This window comes from Helianthus annuus, chromosome 8, assembly GCF_002127325.2.
Source record: "Helianthus annuus cultivar XRQ/B chromosome 8, HanXRQr2.0-SUNRISE, whole genome shotgun sequence".
Classification (NCBI taxonomy): domain Eukaryota; kingdom Viridiplantae; phylum Streptophyta; class Magnoliopsida; order Asterales; family Asteraceae; genus Helianthus; species Helianthus annuus.
The window spans coordinates 23,941,070-23,965,331 of record NC_035440.2 but is presented as its reverse complement, the minus strand read 5'-3'; the positions used below and the strand labels follow the sequence as shown (position 1 = coordinate 23,965,331).

General features: G+C 36.5%; 2 protein-coding genes and 1 long non-coding RNA gene across 8 annotated transcripts; 1 reads left to right on the top strand and 2 right to left on the bottom strand.

Annotated features, from left to right (window-relative positions):
* Positions 1–9,220: 9,220 nt before the first annotated feature.
* On the top strand, positions 9,221–11,756 carry LOC110872417 (4-coumarate--CoA ligase-like 5). The gene is made up of 4 exons (XM_022121209.2): positions 9,221–10,653; positions 10,762–10,829; positions 11,403–11,505; positions 11,584–11,756. The coding sequence occupies exons 1-4, from the start codon at positions 9,259–9,261 to the stop codon at positions 11,707–11,709; spliced, it is 1,692 nt and encodes a 563-aa protein (XP_021976901.1). The 5' UTR covers positions 9,221–9,258; the 3' UTR covers positions 11,710–11,756.
* LOC110872418 (acyl-CoA-binding domain-containing protein 6) lies at positions 11,230–17,022 on the bottom strand. 4 transcript variants are annotated; one of them, XR_004864843.1, is made up of 15 exons: positions 16,818–16,992; positions 15,856–15,958; positions 15,660–15,737; positions 15,432–15,551; positions 15,262–15,328; positions 15,107–15,168; positions 14,867–15,006; positions 14,610–14,736; positions 14,153–14,267; positions 13,986–14,074; positions 13,815–13,898; positions 12,952–13,248; positions 12,807–12,866; positions 12,252–12,691; positions 11,230–11,655 (listed from the first exon to the last, which is right to left on the bottom strand). XR_004864843.1 is itself a non-coding variant. In XM_022121210.2 (14 exons), the coding sequence occupies exons 2-14, from the start codon at positions 15,949–15,951 to the stop codon at positions 12,539–12,541; spliced, it is 1,488 nt and encodes a 495-aa protein (XP_021976902.1). In that variant the 5' UTR covers positions 15,952–15,958; positions 16,818–17,022; the 3' UTR covers positions 11,253–12,538. The 4 variants fall into 4 exon arrangements, 2 of the variants coding, with proteins under 2 accessions (XP_021976902.1, XP_021976903.1); XR_004864844.1 differs by having other exon boundaries at positions 11,253–11,655; positions 15,856–15,994; XM_022121210.2 differs by having other exon boundaries at positions 11,253–12,691; positions 16,818–17,022.
* A 1,253-nt stretch (positions 17,023–18,275) lies between these two features.
* On the bottom strand, positions 18,276–23,303 carry LOC110870947. Of its 3 annotated transcripts, XR_002553367.2 has the most exons (5): positions 23,076–23,303; positions 22,118–22,288; positions 21,964–22,026; positions 21,286–21,757; positions 18,276–18,479 (listed from the first exon to the last, which is right to left on the bottom strand). It is a non-coding gene; the product is annotated as an uncharacterized LOC110870947 (long non-coding RNA). The 3 variants fall into 3 exon arrangements; XR_002553366.2 differs by having other exon boundaries at positions 21,286–22,026; XR_002553368.2 differs by lacking the exon at positions 22,118–22,288 and having other exon boundaries at positions 21,286–22,026.
* Between the last annotated feature and the right edge of the window lie 959 nt (positions 23,304–24,262).

Genomic DNA, 24,262 nt, shown 5'->3' with positions numbered 1-24,262 from the left:
GGGACTTGTTGAAATCTCTTGTGAGATATTTCGAGGTGATAGCGTTCATGAAACCGGCTACCCTCATTTTTTCATCTGCCCCTACATAGGTCAGACCTTCCTTCTTGTATCGTTCAATAAACTCGCGAAGACTTTCATTGTCACGTTGTTTTATTTGAAAAATGATTGTCGCATCTTTGACATATCGTCTCTGTTGGGAGAAGTTGGCCAGAAAACCCTTGCTAAGGTCATCGAAGCTTCGAATGCTTCGAGCAGGTAAATCGTTGAACCAGATCCTGGCAGATCCGATAAGGGTTTGCATGAACATTAGACAACATTCAGCATTTGACCACTTCTCAATCCTTGCTGCACCGGTGAAGATTTGAAGATGGTCCTCTGGGTCCTTAGACCCATCATACATTCTGATGTGGGACGGCATCTTGATCTTTGTTTGAAAATCATAATCGGCTATTTGCTGTGAGAAGCATGAAAGGTTACTTGGCTTATAGGGTTTGGCCAAGTCTTCTTCGACCCTTGTACCCACATTATTATTACCATTGTTGTTCCCCTGAGTGGCTAGCACTTGATTGATGAAGTGTTGCCACGGGAAGCTGGCCATCATCTAGGTCATCATCTGGGACATAGGGTTGAAGCCTTGGAGGCTTGCGGATGCAACTGGGTAGCTAACTCCAAGAGGGGTGCTCATAACTGCACTCCGTGCCAATGTAAGCACGGACAGGGCTTGTTCCCATGAGGTTGCTGTAGAAGCTGGAAAGCTTGTTACCGGGGACTGTAGGAGCTGATCTAGGGTCAGCTCATGACCCAGAGGGGCACCACTCATGACCGGCTGAGATGAAAAAATGGGACGTGTTGTGGGGTTTGCCATTGTAGACAAATATGGAACAGGGTTTGATGGATTACTGGGACCGGCTTCATTCCTGGCTGTAAAAGGTGGAATGGGAGGTCCGGGAGACAGCGTTGGCTCAGGTTCATCATAGTCTAGACGAATCCTTATTCCCTTATCCTTCTCTTTGTTCACATACTGGTTGAAGAGAGACCTCAACTCAAGGAAATTGTTGGCAACTCCCTCGGGGGTAAGTTCAATACGTGTTGGGGTGTCAGTGACGCCAACATTAGGGGAAGGAACTCCGGATCTAGAAGGAGTTGGAGTGTTAAAGGTAAGAAACTCGGGTGTGCTCCCCGGAGTTGAGAAAGAGGTTGGAATAGCCACATGAGCTTGGCTGCTACCCGGAGTTGAAGAGTTTGGTACCTGATTCACTTCACCCGGGGATCCACTTTCAGACATGGCGATTTCAAGAGAGAAGAGCTACACTACTAGGTCTTTTTGAGGAGAAATAGTGGCGTAGCCCCATGGTGGGCGCCAAATTTTGAAGCAACAAATAATAGACCAAACGTAGTAGCAAGGATGGTTAGGCAGAAGGGTTAAAGGGTTAACCTTGCCTAACACAGGTCGTGGTTCCCCCCACGTTTGCAAGACGTGGAAGGAGGTTCACTAGTTTGTTTTTGTTGTTTGAAGATCCTATTCTGAAGCGTGTTCAGAAAAGGATGAAGAAACAAAGAGAATAAACGTGAGTTGGATGTGAATGAGAGCAACTTGCATGAAGCAAGTACACGATGTGAAGGACCAGAGTTTTAGGAAACAAGTCTGATCGGAATGTCCTAACTCAGTAAATGAAGTGTCAATTATATAGGAGAAGACATCTCCCAAAGAGGCATTCATTTGACTAGTGACCTAGCATGCAGCGAGGGGCTTACCCTTTCGGGGGTTGAAGCCTTTTGACCCCTGGATAATAGCATGTGCTCTGTGGACCTGCGTTGCTTTTACGGCTGTGGTTGGTGAGACTGTCTGGGGATGTGACTTATTTACTGTTCCCGTATTGCTTTACTTTATCTTCTCAGCTTTTCCAACCATTGAACCTTTTAACCTTTTGAGCGTTTACATATTTAGTCATTTTATTTAGTCTTGGGCTACCCCCGTCATGAGTAAGTGTATATCTCTGAACTTTTCTTGAGCTGAAAGAAAGTGATGACTCAATATCTTCATCAATGGTTCTTTAGGTGATTTTGGACCACTAAGAGGTATGAACCATTAAGAGCCAGTATGATACTTAACTGTTCAGAGGCAAATGTCTGACCAATTCAGAACAGAGGTCTTAACGATTCAGACTTGGTATAATGTTTAACCCTTCAGAGGCAAATGTTTGAACCATTCAGACATCTGCTCATGAAACAAACAGTCTGAACCATTAAATACTAAACCAGTAAAAGGTCTGAACTATTAAGAGCCCATAAAAAGCTAAACAACCAGTCGCTTAAATTTGTGTATCTTATTAATTTGTACTTTTGGAGAAATGGTTTCTCTCTATTGATACTTGATAAGATGGATATAAGGGGATTTATGCACGTATCCTAAATCCTTGATTGGTTTCTACATTTGACAGTGATTTTGTTGTTCTTGGTTGAGTGTGACATTGTTATGTACTTTTGTTTTCTTAACTTTATATAAAAACAAAATACGTTCGTTTTACTATAATTTGAGAATTTGAGAATCCCCTTGATTTTTAGGCCTGATTGATTAACAAAAAACAATATTGTCGCTAAAGCGAATATTAATGTTATAGTCATTTGTTGTTTTTCGGTTAACTTATGTGATCTTTTAGATTAATCGGCCCATTAATGTTATAGTCATTTGTTGTTTTTCGGTTAACTTATGTGATCTTTTAGACTAATCGGCCCAAGAATTATGCGGCTGCTTTGTGTAATTGCAAAATCTTCCAGATTTATTTTCTGTTTGTAGCAAAGCATATGGGTCCACACAAATATATTAAATTGGTGTGGTCCTTTGTCCTCCCAATTCATTTTTCATAAAATAAAGAGTAAACTGCCATTTTGGTCCATGTGGTTTAGACACTTTTGTCATTTTAGTCCAAATCTCAAACTTTTTAAATCTGGGTTCATGTGATTTCACTTTTATTGCTATTTTAGTCTAAAATTCAAAAACCTTCTTTTTTGACTGTTGCAACCTGCCTATTTTGTCTTTTTTGTTTATATAACATATTAATAATTAATAAACTAAATTAAATATATATAATTCCTTTATACCCTTATTTAACCATCATCTTCCCCCATTTAACCATCATCTTCCCCAAAAAAACCCTAACCCACAGATCAGAAACATGATCATAGATATAGGTTTGTAAATCAGACTGAGGAAGAGTATGAGAAGAATCCCCATAGCGTAATTTACTTGAAAGTAGTTAAGATTCTGTTTGATTCGGTGATTAATGTCTTCGTAGCTTAGTGGACGAGTAATGGTTGTATAATCAAAAAACTCGCGCCATGGACGACACCTGGCGATGAATTTCTCTGTGTGGTACCTAGCCCGAGCGATCACTGTCTTAGGTGATGACTGCGAGGGCAGGTATGTGGTGGTGGGGATTGTGTCATAACCAGCAGTTGAATTCTTCGACATAAGGAGTGAATGTTTAGAATCAATCGATGATGTGAAACCGGAATTTTGATATTTTAGGGAGGTTGAAAAGGATTCAAGGTTTGGCAATGATTAATAAACTAGATCTGGAAACACTGTTTCGATTTTGTGGGTTAGGGTTTTTTTGGGGGGAAGATGATGGTTAAATAAGGATAGAGAGGAATTATATATATTTAATTTAGTTTATTAATTATTAATATGTTATATTAAAATCAGATGGACAAAATTGCCCCTGAACTAAAAGACAAAATAGGCAGGTTGCAACAGTCAAAAAAATGGGGTTTTTGAATTTTGAACTAAAATGGCAATAAAAGTGAAACCACAGGAACTCAGATTTAAAAAGTTTAAGATTTGGACTAAAATGGCAAAAGTGCCCAAATCACATGGACCAAAATGGCAGTTTACTCTAAAATAAAAGTCAATTGCACATTAATATTAGTTTAGGATCAAATACAAAGAGTTCTAAAAATAAGAAGTCGTACAAAGGGTATTAAACGGACTCCAATCAACACTATTCAAGCGGCATTGGAACCGTCTCATCAAACTCTATGATGTGAGATTTTAGGTTTTCACTTTTGGATTTATAGGTTGTAGATTTAAGAATTTTTGTTTATTATCAGTGTCTTTTTTGCGACCCATTGTGTAGTTTTTCCTCAACATTGTGTTATATTTCATTGTGTTATCTTGTGTGATCCATTGTGTCTTTGTACGCTTCTTATTTTTAGGAGACTTTATAGAATAACTTAACCCCATTAATATTAGTTGTTATTTTAATTTTCATTATGTTTCCATATTTACAACTAATCATCATTCATCACCTATAAATTATAAATGTGACATTAATTTGTAAATTGTAAATGCAACTTTATCAAATACAATAATACTTATTATTTTACCAAAAAAATGAATAAAATACAATAATATGTATTATTTGTTATAATTTTTTTCTTAATTTAATATATTTTTGTACCTAAATACGTGTACCACACGAGGTTTTAACTTAATTTAATATATTTACGTACCACCTAAAACCTAACTTATTGTGCCTAAATAAAAATAATTGATCCGTGATCTATTAATCTAAATAATAATAATAATAATAATAATAATAATAATTAACATCATTAAAATAATTGGTTCATGATCCATTAACCTAAATATTAATTTAAGGTTAATCATTGTAATAAAAAATAGTTTATTTAATTCGTTAAGACCTAAAAGATTTTTTTTTACTTGTATAGGGCACTTGAACTTTAATCCTCAAAAACCGGCTATGCATGCAACAAAACATGAGTAAATTACAAAAAAATCTTTTATGTTGACACTGCATTGCAAAGTGTGTCATTTGTCTTCAAAAAGTACAAAAAACATAATCGATGGTTGCAAACCCTTACATGTTATGTCCTTTAGCCCTAACTCAGTTAGCTTTCATGGTTAAATCAGTGCAAATTGGTAATTTAATAAAAAGAGATTAGAAAATTTTAAAACATATAAATCGACAAATACCCCTACCCCTCTTCAGTCCTCTCTCTCTCTCTCACACACACATACCCACCACCACCATCAACACACCCACCACCTCTCTCTCCACCCCTCTTTCTCTCGTTTTGCTCTCCAACGTCACCACCAACCATCACCGCTACCCACACTAGACCCAGCTACCCCCCCCCCACCACCACCACTACCCCAGCCACCACAAGCCTCCCCCCGCCATCACCAGCCTCCACCACCTCCTCCAATCCCGATCACCCACAAACCCAACCCCCAAATTGAAACCCTACGTGAGTAGACAATTCAGGAGAACAATCGGCTAGACCAAATTGATGTTTTAACCAGCCTTCGTCGCCTCCTCAAATCCTGTATAGGGAATCTTGTTGATTGTTGAGTGGATTCAGGTTTGACTGAATTTGACTTTGAATTTCAATGATTTCTTTTTAGTGATCTATATATAAGTTCTTGAGTTTTTTCTTGACTTGAATCAGTTATGTGACTGATTTTTTTACTATTGTTTTGCACATTTGTTTCATTTATAGTTATGTAACTGATTTGTTTTCTTGATGGCGGGGATGGTTGATGGTGGCAGGTCATGGTGGTGGTTGTGTGTGTGAAAGAGAGAAAGAGAACTGAAAGGGGGTGGTGCGGCGGTGGTTATGTGGTGGTGGTGGCAAGGAGAGAGAAAGGGTAAGGTGGGGTTGGTGGATTTTATTTGTTTTAAAAAATAAAATTATTATTAAATTAGGATATGAAAAGACAATAATACCCCCATGTGGGGTCCATTTGCCCTGGTTTAACCATAAAAGCTAACTGAGGTAGGGCTAAAAGACATAACGTGCAAAGGTTTGCAAACATCGAGTATGTTTTTTGTACTTTTTTAAGACAAAGGACACACGTTGCAATCTAGTGTCAACATAAAGAACGTTTTTTGTAATTTACTCGTAAAACATTTACGTTAAAACAAGATTACACAAGATTACAGTAGACTCAAAACACTTTATTAGAATACATGATGTATAAACCAAAGAAAAAGAATATATTTTTTATGGTTCTTTTATTAATACTAGGGATGCCATGTAAACCCACAACACAACAAGAGAAAATCGTTGATGTCATGGAAACCCATTAGTACACAATTCAACAAGAGAAAATCGTTGATGTCATGGAAACCCACTAATAAAACTAGGGTTGCCATGGAAACCCACTAGTAAAACTGAACTGACATAGGATTGAAGAACATACATTGTTGATAATGGCTAGTGTGTTTACTTGATGGTGATGAGCTATAGGGTTGTGAAGTTTGCTGGTTTGATCATTGTTGGAGACGCAGGAATTATTTTCAAAGGGTGCGAATAAGAGGTTTAACCAAAATTCAAGGGGTACGACAGTGATTTTAGCCTAAAAATACACTAACATTTTTTAAGGGGTACGTCCGCCCACCTAAGGTCTCACTTGAGCCCGCCCTTGGGTTTGATGGAGATGACCGAACTTTGAGTGCTAATGATTGTAATTAAAGGTCGGCTGATGATCGAATTTTGAAAGATGGTAACGCAGACGGTTGGTTTAACCACCTAAAAACTAGGTTTTAAATATTTCAATGATTCCACGGTCTTGTAATGAGTCAAGGCGGGTCAGAACTGGAATCGGACCGAAACCCATGAGCTAGAAATAAGGGAACCGATAACTAAACCACTTCTAATAATTGTGTCTTCTACACAGGTATGAAGGGTCGGTTCCAAACCGTGAGACGTAACGATACTTGAACAACGGTAACAAGAATTTGAACGGTACAAACATCACAAAAAATTGATCGTAGGAACTTAAGGAACTTTTGAAAAAAAAAGTTTAAATGATTATTTTTAAATTAATTAATTTCTAATTTTTTTTTTACGTTAACGGCTATATAAACGGTCATTTTTTTACATTCCGTCATTCCTGTAGCCTAAACATTATAAACCTTATTTACGGTGATTAGGCATCAATGTCCATCCGACAGTTTGTCCGACTTATATGTATTTATTTACGTAAAAGAGACCTCGTTTACGACATGAATGTCTTCTTTGTACCTTACAAACGTTGAATAATATTAATTTAATTAAAACATTACTTTAAAATAATAATTATTAATGACCACTGAAAACTTTAAAACACCCATCCCACTAAATACAACTAGTGCTATTAAATCCGCGCGTTGCGCCGGAAACTCTCGCGTTGCGCCGTGGGTGGGTATTAGTTCGTTTAACTTCGGTACTGACACTTGTTATAGCAACCAATAAAGAAAAAAATAAAAAAAAATCATGATATGACCAAAAATATACCAATACAGCGGAATTTGATTGGTATTGGTTTGTTTTGTTATGCCACCTACACTCGTTACAACAACCCATAGAGGGAAAAAATCTTGATATGACCAAAAAATACCGACACGTGATTTACATCGATAAAAAACAAACGCAAGTTATATAAGATATATATATATAAAAAACCACTAAATAACACATAAAAAACCTTTAAAACAAATAATTACTATTCATTAAGTTTGTCTATTAATAGTATACAAGTCTATTAATAGTATACAATTTACATCGATAAAAAACAAAAGCAAGTTATATAAGATATATATAAAAAACCACTAAATAACACATAAAAAAAAACCTTTAAAACAAAGAAGTACTATTCATTAAGTTTGTCTATTAATAGTATACATTATAGCAACCAATAAAGAAAAAAATAAAAAAAAATCATGATATGACCAAAAATATACAAATACAGCGGAATTTGATTGGTATTGGTTTGTTTTGTTATGCCACCTACACTCGTTACAACAACCCATAGAGGGAAAAAATCTTGATATGACCAAAAAATACCGACACGTGATTTACATCGATAAAAAACAAACGCAAGTTATATAAGATATATATATAAAAAACCACTAAATAACACATAAAAAACCTTTAAAACAAATAATTACTATTCATTAAGTTTGTCTATTAATAGTATACAAGTCTATTAATAGTATACAATTTACATCGATAAAAAACAAAAGCAAGTTATATAAGATATATATAAAAAACCACTAAATAACACATAAAAAAACCTTTAAAACAAAGAAGTACTATTCATTAAGTTTGTCTATTAATAGTATACAATAAAAAAACCTTTAAAACAAAGAAGTACTATTCATTAAGTTTGTCTATTAATAGTATACAATTGACAATAAAAGTTAGAATCAAATACAAAAGTCTCCTAAAAATAAGAAATCGTACAAAGGGTATCAAACAGACTCTAATTGACCTCATTCAAGCGGCATTGGAACCGTCTCATCAAACTCTACGATGTGAGATTTTAGGTTTTCACTTTTGAATTTATAGGTTGTAGATTTTAGAATTTTTATTTATTATCATTGTGTCTTTTATTTATCATTGTGTCTTTTCTATACTTGCGTCATTGTGTTTTTCTTGCGACTCGTATCTTTTTTTCTTTGACATATTTTTCGGCATTGTGTTATATTTTGCTCAACATTGTCTCATCTTGTGCGATCCATTGCGTCTTTGTACACTTCTTATTTTAATGAACCTTTCTAAAATAACTTAACCCGGTAATAAATTCTAAAAAGCAAGGCCGGCTCTGGGCCCGGCAAACCCGTGGCGACGCCCGAGGCCCAAAATTTCAAAGGGCCCAAAAAGTCTTTATATGCTCGTATATATTTATTAAATTATATATTTAGTGTATTTATCCATCTATTATGCAAAAAGGATTGGTGGTGTAGTGGCAAAAGTCATCTCAAAATAATGTAAAGGTCTCAAGTTCAACTCTTTGTTCCATCACTAAGTTTTTATTTTTGTAATTCATTTACCCTTAACCATAAATTTTTTCAAAAGTTTTTGGGGACGGCTCTGCTTAAAAGGATATATAATATAGCTTGGCCCATTTTACACGTTGGAATTTATGCTTGCATCATCACTTTTTATACATTAGTGCTCGTTTTATTGTATATTTGCCCTATAAGACCATAACATATGAACCAAAAAAACAAAAATATCATTATTTTAAATATTAACAAGAAGTCAATTGTTTAAGTATGTTTTTCTAATAATTAGATGCTCGTGATAATAATCTACTACCTCTGACTTTGTCTTAGCAGGCCGGCGGCTGTATAATGCCACCGAAACGACCCGCCAAATTCTATATATACCCCATATTACTTGTTATAATTATAACTCACTCTACCCTTCATTACTTGTTACAAGTTACAACCCCTATACACCACTTAAATGGTCACTTTCCAAGATCAGGTAAACCAAACCCGGTTATCAAGCCAGAGAAAGAGCGGTTACAACCCTCGAACCGGGGTCTACAACTCCCTGATCAAGCTCAAAGGAAAACACAAGATTCCAACTAAGGTCCGGCTCGACACAGCTTCATTTGTGTTGTCTCAGTTCTCGAAGCTAGACCTCGCCGAGTCAAGGGTTGCACTTATAGACTCAGCCACGAATCGCCGAGTCACTTATGGTCAACTCAAACGGTCGGTCTACTCGTTAGCAGCCGGATTGTACCATGGGCTCGGGGTTCGTAAGGGGGATGTAGTGTTTCTTTTATCACCAAACTCAACGCTCTACCCAACCATATGTCTAGCCATACTCTTAATCGGTGGAGTGGTTACAACCGCCAACCCAGTCAGTACCGTATCAGAGCTAACCAAACAAGTACTTGACTCGGGTGCAAAACTAGCCATTGCTGCGCCTGAAGAGAAGCACAAACTACTTTCAACTGGGGTTCCAACCGTAGCCACAACCCGTGAGCCCTCAAGTGGCAATGAACTCTCGGTCGAAGAGTTAATTGATTGCTGTGAGTCGATGGTGTTGCCGGAAAACCACGTGGATCAGTCGGATACGGCAGCGGTTCTATACTCTTCCGGGACCACCGGGACTAGTAAAGGTGTGATATTAACACACAGGAGTCTTATTTCGACGATTACAATACTCAAATGGGCAGTTGATATTTCATCAGCCAAAGATGATATTTTTCTATGTTTTATACCCATGTTTCATATATACGGGTTAGCCTTTTTCGGGTTCGGTTTGTTATGTGCTGGCACAACAACGGTGTTAATGCAACGGTTTGACTTAAAAGGCATGTTAGAAGCAATACAAACTTATAAAGTTAATAACATTCCAGCTGTACCTCCTGTTATATTAAGTTTGGTGAAGTACAACGGTGGTGGTTATGACTTGTCATCTTTGCGAAGCGTGGGTTCAGGTGCCGCACCATTGAGCAAGCACCTGGCTCATCAGTTCAGAGCAAAGTTCCCGTGGGTTGAACTGAAGCCGGGGTATGGGCTCACCGAGAGCTGCGGGGCGGCATCATATTTTGTTACCGCTGAGGAAGCTAAAGCTCGGTCAGCAGCTTCGGGAGCTTTACTGCCAAGTTTTTGTGCTAAGGTGGTTGATCCAGTCACCAAGATGGCAATGGGTCCGTATGGTGAAGGTGAGCTGTGGTTAAAGGGACCGGCTGTGATGAAAGGTTATTTAGGAAACAAGGTGGCAACATCTGAAACCATTGACTCGGATGGGTGGTTGAGGACCGGTGATCTTTGTTACTTTGATGAAGATGGGTATCTTTTTATTGTTGATAGAATAAAGGAACTCATAAAATACAATGGGTATCAGGTATGCAACTCAAACAGCTTGTTATTGTGTTAAATAGACGTGCAAAATAAGGTTCTAGGTTGAATCTATAACTCTATATCAGTTGAAATAACACGACTGTAAATGCAGGTAGCTCCAGCAGAACTGGAAGCCATACTACTTAATCATCCCGATATACTTGATGCGGCAGTTATACCGTAAGTTGTGTAACAAATTAGAAGTCGGCAATTTTAACCTCCTGGATCATTTTATACTAAAAAAATGTAAAATGCCATTTTCTTCCCTGAGGTTTGAGGTTTGACAAGTAAAATGTCTTTTTCAAGGGTATTCGGTCTTTATACATAAAGTGAAAAAGACCGAATTGCCCTTTAAGTAAACAAAAAAGACAAAAATGCCCGACTTAACGGAGAAAAATGGATGGAATTAACGATCTGGATGATAATGGCAAGATTTCAAATCTTTTGGATCCAGATTCGAAAAAACAAACCTTTAGACGAAAGTCGCAAAACTGACCAAACCTCAAGGGCGAAAATGACATTTTACTCGAAAAAAATACAATTATCTTTTAAATAATAAATTTTGTAATCATATGACACATTGAGTATAAGAAAGGTAAAAACTGGTCAAAAAGTGATTTGGGTCAACCCAACCCGTATCAATAAGTACCCATTTTGAACTATTACACAACCCGTGAACTCATCTACTTTTCCACCTCTAGTAACAAAGCACGCACGTTTTAAGTGAAATGATTAATTTTTATAATCTTGTAGACTTGAAGATGAAGAGGCAGGACAGGTACCTATGGCATACATAGTTAAGGCAAGAGGTTCCGAGCTCAGTGAGGACCAAGTCATGCAATTTATTGCTGCCCAGGTAAGTCTACACACCTTTGTTTCTTCTTCCTACAAGAGCAGTGACACATGTCATAACGCTATTTGACAATGTATCCAGGTGGCTCCATACAAGAAGATCAAGAAAGTAGCTTTCATTGATGAAATTCCGAAGTCTGTTGCTGGTAAGATTCTGAGGAAGGATTTAGTGGCACAAAGCAAACAGAACATTAGATCGAAACTGTAATAAAGATGAAAGTTTCACTGTGTAATTACATATGTAATTATGTTGTCCTTATCTGTAAAGGATATTAGTGAAGTGTTTAAATATATCAAAGAGTTAATTACAGTTTTCGTCCCTGTGATTTGTTGAAAATAATCATTACAGTCCATTATTAGTTTAAAAATTGTCAAAACAGTACTAGTGCACTTAACAGTAAATTGGAGTATTTAGACTAATGGACTGTAATGGTTATTTTCAACAAACCACACGGACAAAAAGCGTAATTTTAAATATTGATTTTAAATGGGGGTATTTTAGTCTTTTCACCAAAAACTTAACAGTAAATTGGATGGGGTTAACGGAGGTGAACTATAATTGTTACAAAAGTCAAAGTGCTGAGCTATTCTGGCAATTTTTAAACTAGTGGACTGTAATGGTTATTTTCAACAAATCACAGGGGCGAAAACGAATTTAACTCTATATCAAATTCTACCAAAATATTGCCATTATTAATTCAACAATGATAAAAACAACAAAAGAAGATATCAGGATTAATGAACACGTACAATAATATGTTATCCAAAAATAAATCAAACAAGACCTCGAGTTTCAGAACAAGAAGGGTATTACGGTATTACCATTTCCTGGTCAAAAAGAACTTTTTTTTATAATTTGTAGCAATCAAAATAACACATAAGCAAGATAGGAAACACGATAGAAGGACCAATTTTAAAAAGCATGATGTTATGTCCCTCTTAAACTCAATGTCCATGAAACTTATCTTCATGAAAGTTGACCGTTTGACTGAATGTTCGCGCTCTTGTGTCTCAGGTTATGATTTGAAAGTTGTACCCTACGGAGCCATCCATCTCCATGATCCACTGTAACTTTGTCTTTGAACAGAAGTATTATTGTCAAATGCGGATTTCTGTGAGCGGAGTGCTTGAACCTTTTCCTCTATGGATTGCATTGACGATAGCTTTGTTTGTAGCTCTGAAATTTGTGTCTGAAGGCACACAAAACAAGTATAATGATGTTATATCGCACATCCAGACACCCCCTCATATAAATAAAATCTTTAATTTGAAAAGATATAAAGAATTGAAGATAAAAAAGAGAACCTCCAGATCAGCACATCTAGATTTCTCAGCAGCTAGTTGACCTTGAACCGAGTGCAATTCCTGCAGTAAGTTGAAAAAGAATACGAGTCTTTAAAGTTTAATCAACAATTAAAATAATTACCATAAAAATCTGTTAACTGCATACCTTTGATAAGTCGGTGTGAGTTTCATTAAGTTCATCAAGCTTTGCCTTCAGAGTTGACTTTTCTGCTTTGACCCATGCGATGGATGATTCCAAAGCCTTTTTTTCTTCTTTAATAGTACCAATTTCAACCGAAAGATTCACCTTAGCTTTTGAATTTTCAATGGCTGGTAAATCTAAGCTTTCAGATTTAGCTAAAGCATATGCAGCAGTTACAGAAGCTGCTGCTGCTGCAGCTGCTGATGACTTGAAAATCTTCGGTTGTTTAGAGTCCTTTGGTTTAGGTTTCATCACAAAAACCTAGTAATTTTATTAAAAACAAAGAGACTAAATAAACTATTTTAATAATAAACTTGATAGCTATATCAGAAATTTACAAAATGAATTGTTTGTTTTAACTAAAAGAGTAAAATGTCGTTTTCGTCTCTGAAGTTTGGCCAGTTTTGCGACTTTCGTCCAAAGGTTTGTTTTTTTTCTCTAAAAGGTTTGAAATCTTGCCATTTCCATCCGGCTCGTTAACTCCATCCATTTTTCTTTGTTAAGTCAGAGGTATTTTCGTCTTTTCTGTTAACTTAAAGGGCAATTCGGTCGTTTTCACTTTATGTACAAGCATTTAGCATAATGTACAAGCGAGTCCTTAAGTGAAAAAGACCGAATTGCCCTTTAAGTTAACAGAAAAGATGAAAATACCCCTGACTTAACGGAGAAAAATAGATGGAGTTAACGAGCCGGATGAAAATGGCAAGATTCAATCCTTTTGGATCCAGATGCAGAAAAACAAACCTTTGGACAAAAAGCGCTAAACTAGCCAAACCTCAGGGACAAAAATGGCATTTTACTCATAACTAGAATAACGATCAACGTACCTTGTTGTTGTAGTTTCCATTGTAGCCACCAAAAGCAACCAAAAACTGTTCCCCATTTACTAGTGCTGACGATAGAGTAAGGCCCTATTTAATACGAAAAGAAAAAACTGAGGACTGAAAATTAAGGTTGCTTGTTACTAAAATTAAATAACAAAGAGTAGTAGTAGTGACCTCACTAGCAAGTGGATCGTTCCGTTCTACACTCGTCAAGACGGACAAAACAAGTGTAGACTTATCCAGCACCAGTGTCTCTAAAGCACCTGCAACAAAAGATGATGTCATGGTTTGTAATTTGTTACCATCTAGTAATTTATTTATTTTTTTCATTTATTACATACCGCTTTTACTATCGCCACCACCAACTATAAACCACTTTTCATCAATAGAAACACCAGCATGGCCCGCTCTAGGAGACACCAAATTACCTTGAATCTGCGGTTGGGACCATTCTAACTGCAATAACAGAGAGAACTTGTTATGGTAAAGTAAAAATAAAGTAGTTTCTAATTTTTGGTCCATTGGGAGGAACCAAAGGCTCGTAACAACTTTCCAGCCCAAACCAATGTTATATATGGCCTGGCCCGAGAAAACCCATCTAACCCGAACCAAGGTACACCTCTTATGGGTCGGTCCTCGGGTTACATCTTCAGCCTTTATTGGTTTCGGTCCTTTACGGGTTCTGTGCGGGCCAGTCCGGTCTGTGACCCACGAACAGCCTTGGGAGTTTGTAATGAAATTCTTACAAAATATTATTATACTAACAAATTTGTGTAAGCAGGTAAGGTGAGTACTTACCGTCTCCAAATCCAACACATGCAGATCATTGAAGAAAGTTGAATGGGAACACCCACCATATATTAGAAAGTAGCGGTCTACATGCACTGCAGCCGTATGATCACATCTGGGAGCTGGAGGAGTCTTCCTAGCAGAGAAAAATACATTGATACAAAAAAAAACATTTTAACATAGGCACTTAAGCTCATAACCACACATACATACACTATAGCATAAATATACCAGAGGGTGCATAAATGTTGTACAAATATACTTACGTAGTCTCAGCAACATTCCAGATCATTGTCTCTAGATCAAGGACATTAACGTCATTTAAAAGTCGTCTATGTTTGTCCTCTCCCCCAAACATTATAAGTTTTGAACCAACCAATGTCACAGATTGACCACCACGAGCTACCTAAAAGATGCATCACACGCAAATCGATCACCATGTTGACCAATTTAAAAATAATGCCATATAATTTGTCGCACGCACAGTCAAAAGGTTCATGAGTTACCGGAATTTTTCCTGTGGCTTCCATAACCCCAGTCACTTGCGACTCAAAATCAATGAAACGCACTGCAAGTTAATTATAAATCATAAGGTCCTACAAAAATTGAATAGTTCATGTTCAATTGCAAAACTATCGTTATAAGATTAATACTAACAAACCTGTCACATTATCAGAGGTCTCCTTTGAGAGACCACCAAGGAGTAAGAGTTTGTTTCCCCATTTAATCTGTTTTAAAAGTTATATTTAGCATGATAAAATGACAACTGAAACTCACTGAGCTATTAGTAGACCCTAGACAGTTACACGTTATTCCATAAGAAATGCTCACCGTGCTATGACCAGATGTAGCAGGAAAAACGTCCGACAATCCACCACTGTTTACATTATCGGCATGTGACAGAGTTTTTAGTTTAATCGTGGACCAACTTAAATTTCTCAGATCAAGTGCCTGCAACCATAAGTTCAGAACAACCCGTTTTTTAAAAACTTAGATTCATTATAAAAACATGATTACCTTCGCTAAGCAGATACTTTAAAAGTTGGCATGACGCAATACCTGAACATCAGCTAATTGCCGCCCATTACGACTTCCACCAACAATGTATAGCTTTTCATCTACGATGACTGCACCATGCTACAATACAAGATGGAACACAAAAGGTAATCTGATATACATGTAAGACAATCAACTGATATTACATTACACATAAACAAAGGTTTCAAAACTTAATGAAGAGAAGATATCTACAAACCTTATAACGGGCTGATGGCCGTGGCCCAGCTACTGGGAGAGCAACCCATTGGTCATACTCCAACTCCGAATGCCAATTGGAATTGTCTGAACCCATACCAACTCTTCCAGAGACCAAAGAGTTTTGTCAGTTAGGTAAGCTGAGGAAATAGCAGTTGCATGTAACAACCAAATCGTGCAAATTGCATCTCATATTCAATTCGCAAGAACATTTCAAGGCGCATATTGCAACTATACGCGATATTCATTCATGTAACATTCTATATAACCATGATATAGATAGTTTAGCAATCATCTTCTATCCCATAAACTATGTTCAGAATCTCCATTTTAATTTTTAAATAGACAAGATCATTGCATTTAAAGTTAAAACTATACCATAAACTTTTGATACTACTCTAGGTTTAATCCACATCTGAGTTCAAATTCTAGGTTTAATCTCAGCCATTAACCAAACAAAACTATCAACAATTCAATCCAAATGAGCACCACCGCTGCATTAACTAATCAACTAACTATTAACTAACAATCATTCAATTCATCACAACTTATAATTCAAACGCTACAATTAGGTAGACATAATTAACACTTTAAGCATATCAAAAGGACTTAACGATCCATATTGTCATATACCTAAATCTTCAAGAGATTCTTCAAGCTTCCAAATGAGATCGAATCGAATATAGTTCCAAATCAAAGTCAAAATCTTATACGTTGACCTAATTCAAGCCACATTTGAGTTCAAATTCTAGGTTTAATCTCATAAACCAGTACACACTCATCAGTTAACAAACAATCAACAATTCAATCCAATTGAACATCGTCACTGCATCAGTTAATTAACTAACTAACAATAATTCAATGCATCACAAACCTATAACTCAAACACACAATAATTAGCCATAATTAACAGTTTAATACTGTAAACTAGAATTGTCAGAAGGAATTTAAGACAGCGTATACCTGAATCCTCAACAGATTCTTCGAGCTTCCTATGGAGATCGAATTGTTGTTGAGATTCTGATCCAGATGCAGATTAATCAAAGTGAGTACGCTTCACCGACACGAGAGAAACGGAAAAGGGAAACGTCGTCGTATAGGTTTGGTGACAAGTTTGGCGTAACGTGTAAGCCGATATGAGAAGTAAATGATTACAACCACCCTTGATCAAGCGCCACGATGTCGTTTACATGTCACAGTTTCTCGGCTACTGTAATTATTGATTCACACTAGGTTTTTTTACCCGTCGCGCGTTGCGGCGGCGCTGACTCGTTTTCGAACTAAATTTACGTTGAAGCGTAGAGCAATCCAAATTCATACCGTTGAATGAAAAATGTATTATATCTTACTCGACTTGTTTCCAAACAAAATTTACGACAAAACAAAGTGCAACTCAAAACGTACATAAAAACAAAACTTTATATTGTTGACTCGCCTTGTTTCCAAACAAAAATTACATTAAAGTGTATTCAACAAAAACCTTTTCGAGCACATCAGATTATGAAATAGTTTTGAATAAGGATGAAAACAAAAAAAACATGTAATCATTAGAAACACACATGTGTCTTGCATTAGAAAAAAAAAAGGTAGTTAAAAAGCCAATTAAGCTTTAATTAATAACATACATAAACCAATTTGTCATATTTAACAGGGGGAGGGGAAATAAAATTTTCTCTCCTAATCTCTCAAATTTGGGAGGATGAATATATGGTCATATTTTCTTCCATTTTCCCTCTGTTTCCCTCCCTTCCCCCTGTTAAATGAAACTCGAGAACATGGTTTTTCATATTTTCATCTCTTTTCCCTCCCCTCCCCCTGTTAAATGAGACTCGGGAACAGAAAGCTGAGGCCGGTTAATCATGCGTCATATGATGTGGTGGTGTTGATAGCTGAAAGAAAAAGGGTGCATGCACATGCACTAATCGGTCTTTGTCCCGATTGGTGAGTGTTATTTGCCTTATGTCCAAGGCTTGATGTAAAACTATTATTGAGCCGGAGGTCTCACTACATCTTACCCTACTCAGACCCTACCTTTACTTTGCTATTGGTAAGATTTACCGAGTATGATGATGATAATTTTAGAGCATTTTGGAAACTTTACCACTGTCTGTATTGTTTACCTCTATCTCTATTATTTACTTGAAAATCACATTTTTTTTCTAAATTTAATTTATGTTTTAAAGACCTCCAACGGACCAACATCCAATCTCTATTTTTATTTCTTTACTATTTTTTTCTCTTTCTTCAACTTACAATCTTAACTACCATCTATTTTTTCTTATTTTTTTTATATGATTTCTAATAAACTTTTATACAATATTTACATACTTATTTTTTCTCCGATACTTCAAAAATTCTTGCTACTAAAACATCGTGACAAATTCATAAATGGATGTTAAAGAAACTACAAATTCATAAATGTATTAAAGAAACTACAAAACCATAAGTGGATAGCATTTCTTGCCATTTCCGAAGGTTATAATGGTATACAGGACCAAAAATATATAAGTGCATTACAACTTAAACCAATAAAATGGAAGATCTAAAAAGCAATTGTGGAGTTGAAGTCGTGGACTTTCAAATAGCAAAATATGATGATGGAGAAGCATAGCGAATCTTCAAAACCTGCAAATATGCAATAAAAAACGATTTACATCCCCATCTCATAAAAAACGATTCACAACCCCATCTCAAAGTTTTATGGTCATTTTGTAACACCTCGTAAATTCGTGTCGAGTTATACAATGACGCGTGTCCATACTCTCAGTTATGTCTAATAAATTGGACGAGAGGGACTAATTTTGACAACTTTTGAAACTTTGAATGTGGAGGGACTAAAGGTGTCAACATGCCAAATTATTGCCTCTGAGTGACCCTTTACGGACCGTAAGCCTTAGTGCTTACGGACCACAAGCATGTATTTTTTTTTATTTTTGAGTAGCGAATACGGACCACAAGGATATATACCTTACGGTCCGCAAGGCGATGAAACATGTGTGCGCATAAGGTCCTTACGAATCGCAAGGACTTATCCCTTACAGTCCGTAAGGGACTGCCAGTGGCAATTTTGTTTGGAGGCCAAGCAAGTCTGCCCATTTGCCACCTTTCACGCACAATGCGACTCTTGCTCAGTAGGAGACACGTCCATGGACACTTGGGGTGATCTTAGATGAACCCTAACACCTGTCTTCATCCTAATCCAACCTCCTCAACTATAAATAGGAGCATAGTTCAAGCCTTCATACTTGCACCTTCTCATATTTCTCCTCTACTCTCTATCAGGAAGTTCCTGGTCATATAGGAGCATCCCTCTGAGTTCCAAACGTTCTAAGGATCACTTGTAAGTGTTCCTTTCCAGCTCTTTTCGTTTTTATAGGCTTTTGTAAGCCGAAAGTCAAGCAAATTGACTTTTGCTTTGACTTTCGGTTTAGACCGTTATGGTCCAGCCATTGTTCGAATCGAACATGGCTACGTGATCGTAATAAGGTAGATGTTAATCCCTCAAAAAGGCACATCTTGGAAATCACGTTAAGTTGGTCAAATGACAGGTCAAAGTTAAGTTAATTAAAATGTCAAATGGCAGATTTTCGAAAAAAAAACTTATAAAATGAACTTGTAATTGTTTTAACCCATGTTTTTTTACACTAAATCAGTTGGTAACTAATATTAGAACATGTATAAACATGTTCAGCCCGTCATTTCCAGTTTACATGTCGGTTTGCAACCGAAAGTCAAGCAGTTTGACTTCTGCTTCGACTTTCGATTCTGACCCGATTTAGCAACTTTAGCTACTGAATTTAAGTTGCATTATGATCACATTGTAGTGTAGAATAACCATCTGTGGTTATACTACTTGATCATAATCAGATTCTGAGTTTTTACACAAGTTCTTATAATATGCCTAATTATGACCAAAATGCTCTTTTTGTGCAAAACTTTGTTTTAATCAATGATGAACTTGTAAAACGAATAAGCTATTGATATGTTATTATAATTAACATATTTTGGTATGATGAACCTGTTCATAACCTGAGTTTTATTACAAGTTCATAAATTAAGTTATGATTATGACTAAAATGCTCTTATGGTGCATATTTTGGTTTTAAACCATAATGATCATATAACCTTGATTATCTACTGACTTGGTAACATATTTAAAATATTTTGGCATATTGAACTTGTTTATAGCTCATACGATTACCCGATACCGTCCATGCGCGTACGGTTAGCTTATGTAACTAGTTTACGTAAGTTTACCGAAACGGGTCAAATATTTTTATTTTCTTTCAAATTCCATAATGTAAATAAGTTTACCCGTATTATACGAGTCCTAGTACTTGTGGGGTTTTAAACTACATTCTATCCGGTCATCGCTTAGTCAAGCGTATCGTACCGTTTTCATTAATTTAAGTTAACCGGTCCAAGTCTATGACTTAAATAGGACCCGTTAGCATTCTAATTGGTTATTATACCATTCATTCCAGACTAAGGCATTCCAGTAGATTGCAACCAGGCTTAGTAAATTGATAAACAATTGTGCTTATTATATTTTCTTGCATTGTAAGACTTATTTAAGCCAGGTAAATACTCTTAACCTATTTTCCCTATACAGGCTTTGGATACGGTAAAATTACCGCTTGGTCGGGTATGGGATCATTAATCTGATTATGACTAGAAAATCCGCATAACCCGTTTTAATCTGTTTTGTCTGATAACTTAAACATTGGGGGTTAACGCGGCCGTGTATTGGATATCCTCGGCTCATTTAATTATGAATGGTCATGACTTAAGCACGGGGTGTAGGCATACACCTGATAGATGCTAATGTTATTATAAAATATTTTCTACCCATATTGGGGATACCCTTTATGGGTTAAAAGTGGTGTGTCGGTTAATCATGTTTTCGATTTCTGTACCGGGCCCCATATGTATTGACAGGCATGTAAAACTGTATACAAGATAATTATTATTGTCCCAAGTTATTTATAAAATTATATGTGCCTTGTGCACTTAAAACAATTTTGAAATATTTTCAAAATGTGTCGGTTATTTGTATTTACCAGTGTAAACTGACGCATCTTCAAAAGACTAAGTGACAGGTTGCAAGGTTACGAAATAGGCTGGATATGTCGGGTAATGCTTAAGAGGAATTAGCCAACTCCTTGCATAGAAGCCTAACAATCTGTTATTTCATTTTGTAGTTTATGATCCGCATGTGGATCTTTTGATACATCCGTCTGTATTATATTTTGAACACTCGGACAATTTTATTTGTAATAGTAATTTAAATTCAATACTTCCGCTATGCTATCTGTGCATTTGTTGTCAATATAGTCACGTATCCCAAATTTGGGCCCACTGGGTGAAGTAGAAATAACGGGGTGTGACACATTTTGGAAGCAAAATATGTGATAAGTGAATAAATATATACCTGTAAAGACTAACTTGGACCTTCATTTACTGTAGGGAATAGAGTTGCCATTGATGTTCAGTTAGATCTTCTTGAAGCTGATAATGTGCCGAGCTATCTCCAATATGAAGATGACGTTGGATGAAGTGCATAAGCTTAGTTGTATGATTGTGTGACAATTCGGGGAGATCATCATCAAGTTGATCATACCCAATGTTAGGACTATCACCATCATCCCGCTCATCTTCAATGATCATATTATGTAGAATAACACATGCTTTCATTATATTTGTTAGTGCCTTCACTTTGAACATTTGAGAAGGTCCTCGAATGATTGCAAATCGTTGTTGAAGTACCCCAAATTCTCGCTCGACATCTTTTCTTGCAGATTCTTGTGCTTTTGCAAAATATTTATTCTTATTTCGTCTTGGTGACGGAATCATCTTCATAAAAGTTTGCCACTTAGGATAAATACCATCCGCAAGGTAATACCCTATAATATAGTCGTGATCGTTGATTATGTAATTCACTGGAGGGGCACGCCCTTGGCAAGTTCCGTGAAAATAAAAGACCTCTCTAGCACATTAATGTCGTTTTGTGAACCGGGCATACCGAAAAATGCATGCCATATCCAAAGGTCATATGAAGCAACCGCCTCTAAAATAATAGTAGGTTCACGAATGTGGCCAGAGTACATACCTTTCCAGGCTGATGGACAATTTTTCCACTTCCAATGCATGCAATCAATACTTCTGAGCATTCCTGGGAAACCTCGTTGGTTAGCAACATCAAGTAATCACGTAATATCATTGGTGTTTGGTGACCATAGATATTTAGTTGAGAAAATACTTACTATCGCCTCACAAATTTTTTGAGGCTTTCCATTGCGGTGCTTTCACCAATGCGTACGTATTCATCCATAAAATCTCTGGTAACCCCATACGCCATCATTCTAAGTGCAGCAGTTATCTTTTGCGTACAAATATATTCTTTTCAATCTACACCTCAAAGTCTTTGCTTGTGGCTAAACGTAAATAATGGTATACTATTGGTACTAAGGTCACAAAGTTCTAGTGCAGATAAACATATAATATTTAAACTTTAAACCCAACTCAGTTTTAGCGGTTCTTTAAAAGAACCCGGCGATTCCGAACCGAACTAGCGTTTTCACCCAAATTTAAGAATCGGAACCGGGCCCTAAATACAAGAATACGGTTCGGATCTAGCGATTCGGTTTCGGTTCCTGGGTTCTAGCGGTTCGAAACCTTGAATTACTCAGCCCTATGAAAGAATCGAACTAGCGTTTTCACCCAAATTGAAGAATCAGAACCCGACCCTAAATACTAGAATACAGTTCGGATCTAGCGGTTTGGTTTCGGTTCTAGTGGTTCGGAACCTTGAATTACTCAGCCCTATGAAAAGTTCCACTCCTTGCAAACATCAAACTAATAGAATCAATATTTGTTTTGTTTTTAAATAAAAACTTGAATTTCCCTTTCTATTGATATCTATATTTGTTTTGATGATAGATATAAAACTGGGAATCAAGCTGAATAGCTAGCTATTTGTGAGAGGACAAGAAACAAAGTCAATTTCACAAAAAAATTTCTCAGGCAAGATTTGGGCATACACCAAACAACCAATAAAGTCACACAAATATTCTCTCTCTCTCTCTCTCTCTCTCTCTCTCTTTCTCTCAATTTCAAATGAACAATTTCAAGCCTAGGTTACTTTGTGATTTCAGAGTTTAATAGACAAAAGGAGACAATGGTTTTCGCAATAGGAAGGGGAGAAAAGGAGAAATTTAAAACCTGATTTTAAGTTTGTCTTCAAGCCATGGGTGAACGTTGAAACAATTTGTTATGCCTTCAAGCTCATATCTGCTATGTGAGGGAAAGGTGTGGGAAAAATGAAGGGGGGGGGGATATTTGGAAAGAAAAAGGCAGAAGTAGTTGGTGGAGAGAATATAGATGTGTACTTTCACCCTCGAAACATAGAGATGTACCTAGTATTCTCTAAATCTAATCTTTATTTTAGAGGTTCCACTGTAGATGGTAAATAGACAAATTCTCTATTTATTTCTCTACATTGTATAGTAAAAGTGGGTTTAGAGGTTTCATTGAGAATGCTCTTACATTATGTAAAAGTCCATGCTACATAAGTTTTGAAAATGAAGTGTCAAAAATTATAGTAAAGTGCAATTTGCCTCTCTGAGGTTTGGTTCAGATTGTCGTCTAACTCCATGTCTTTCATTTTTTGCCTGCTGATTTCCTGACGTGGTTATTTCATTGCCACCTACCCCCGACTGTTAGTCAACAGTTAAGTTGACCGTTAAAAAACAAATAAATGACTACTATACTCTTATTTTAACAAAGTGAATGACTATTATACCCTTGATTCTTATTTCTTTTCCACCACTACCTCAGCCTTCATTAATGTCGCCTTCAACCAACAACCATATGCCACCACTCCACGCCACCTCCCACCACTGTCCATCGACTACCCGAAATCCCATGACAAACACCACCATAAACCACTCTTTTTCTTTTTCCATCGGAACCCTAACCCCGATTTCAGTTTACTCATCTGAAAAACGCACTTGTTAATTTGATGAAAACGATGGGGTTCTGGCGAGTTTCAGGTTTATTTTTGATAAATTGTTGGTCAGATCTGCATAGATCATTCGAGTCTCTCGATCTGAGCATGGGGAATCCAATGATGGTGGTGGTTAGAGTTGTTAAACGGAGGTGAGGGCGGTGCAAGGATACGAAGGATGCGGTTTGTGTAACGCCTCGCTTTTCGTAACTTTCCATATTTAGAAAGCTTGTCTTGTAATTATATTTTTGAAAACTTGTAACCCTTGTAATCATATTTCATTTCGAACCACTGTAATCCGAGACTTCGATCGTAATCAAATTTATTATTATTATACATTGTTATTTATACGTGTTCATACATTTAATTCATATATATATGTTTGGTTCTTGTTTAACTTGCG

Coding starts and splice junctions, on each gene's coding strand:
- LOC110872417 (XM_022121209.2), top strand. CDS start 9,259: ATGGTCACTTTCCAAGATCAGGTAAACCAAACCCGGTTATCAAGCCAG. Junction 10,654..10,761: donor TAAAATACAATGGGTATCAG/GTATGCAACTCA, acceptor CTGTAAATGCAG/GTAGCTCCAGCAGAACTGGA. Junction 10,830..11,402: donor CTTGATGCGGCAGTTATACC/GTAAGTTGTGTA, acceptor ATAATCTTGTAG/ACTTGAAGATGAAGAGGCAG.
- LOC110872418 (XM_022121210.2), bottom strand. CDS start 15,951: ATGGGTTCAGACAATTCCAATTGGCATTCGGAGTTGGAGTATGACCAA. Junction 15,329..15,431: donor CTACATCTGGTCATAGCACG/GTGAGCATTTCT, acceptor CTTTTAAAACAG/ATTAAATGGGGAAACAAACT. Junction 13,249..13,814: donor ATGGAAACTACAACAACAAG/GTACGTTGATCG, acceptor TAAAATTACTAG/GTTTTTGTGATGAAACCTAA.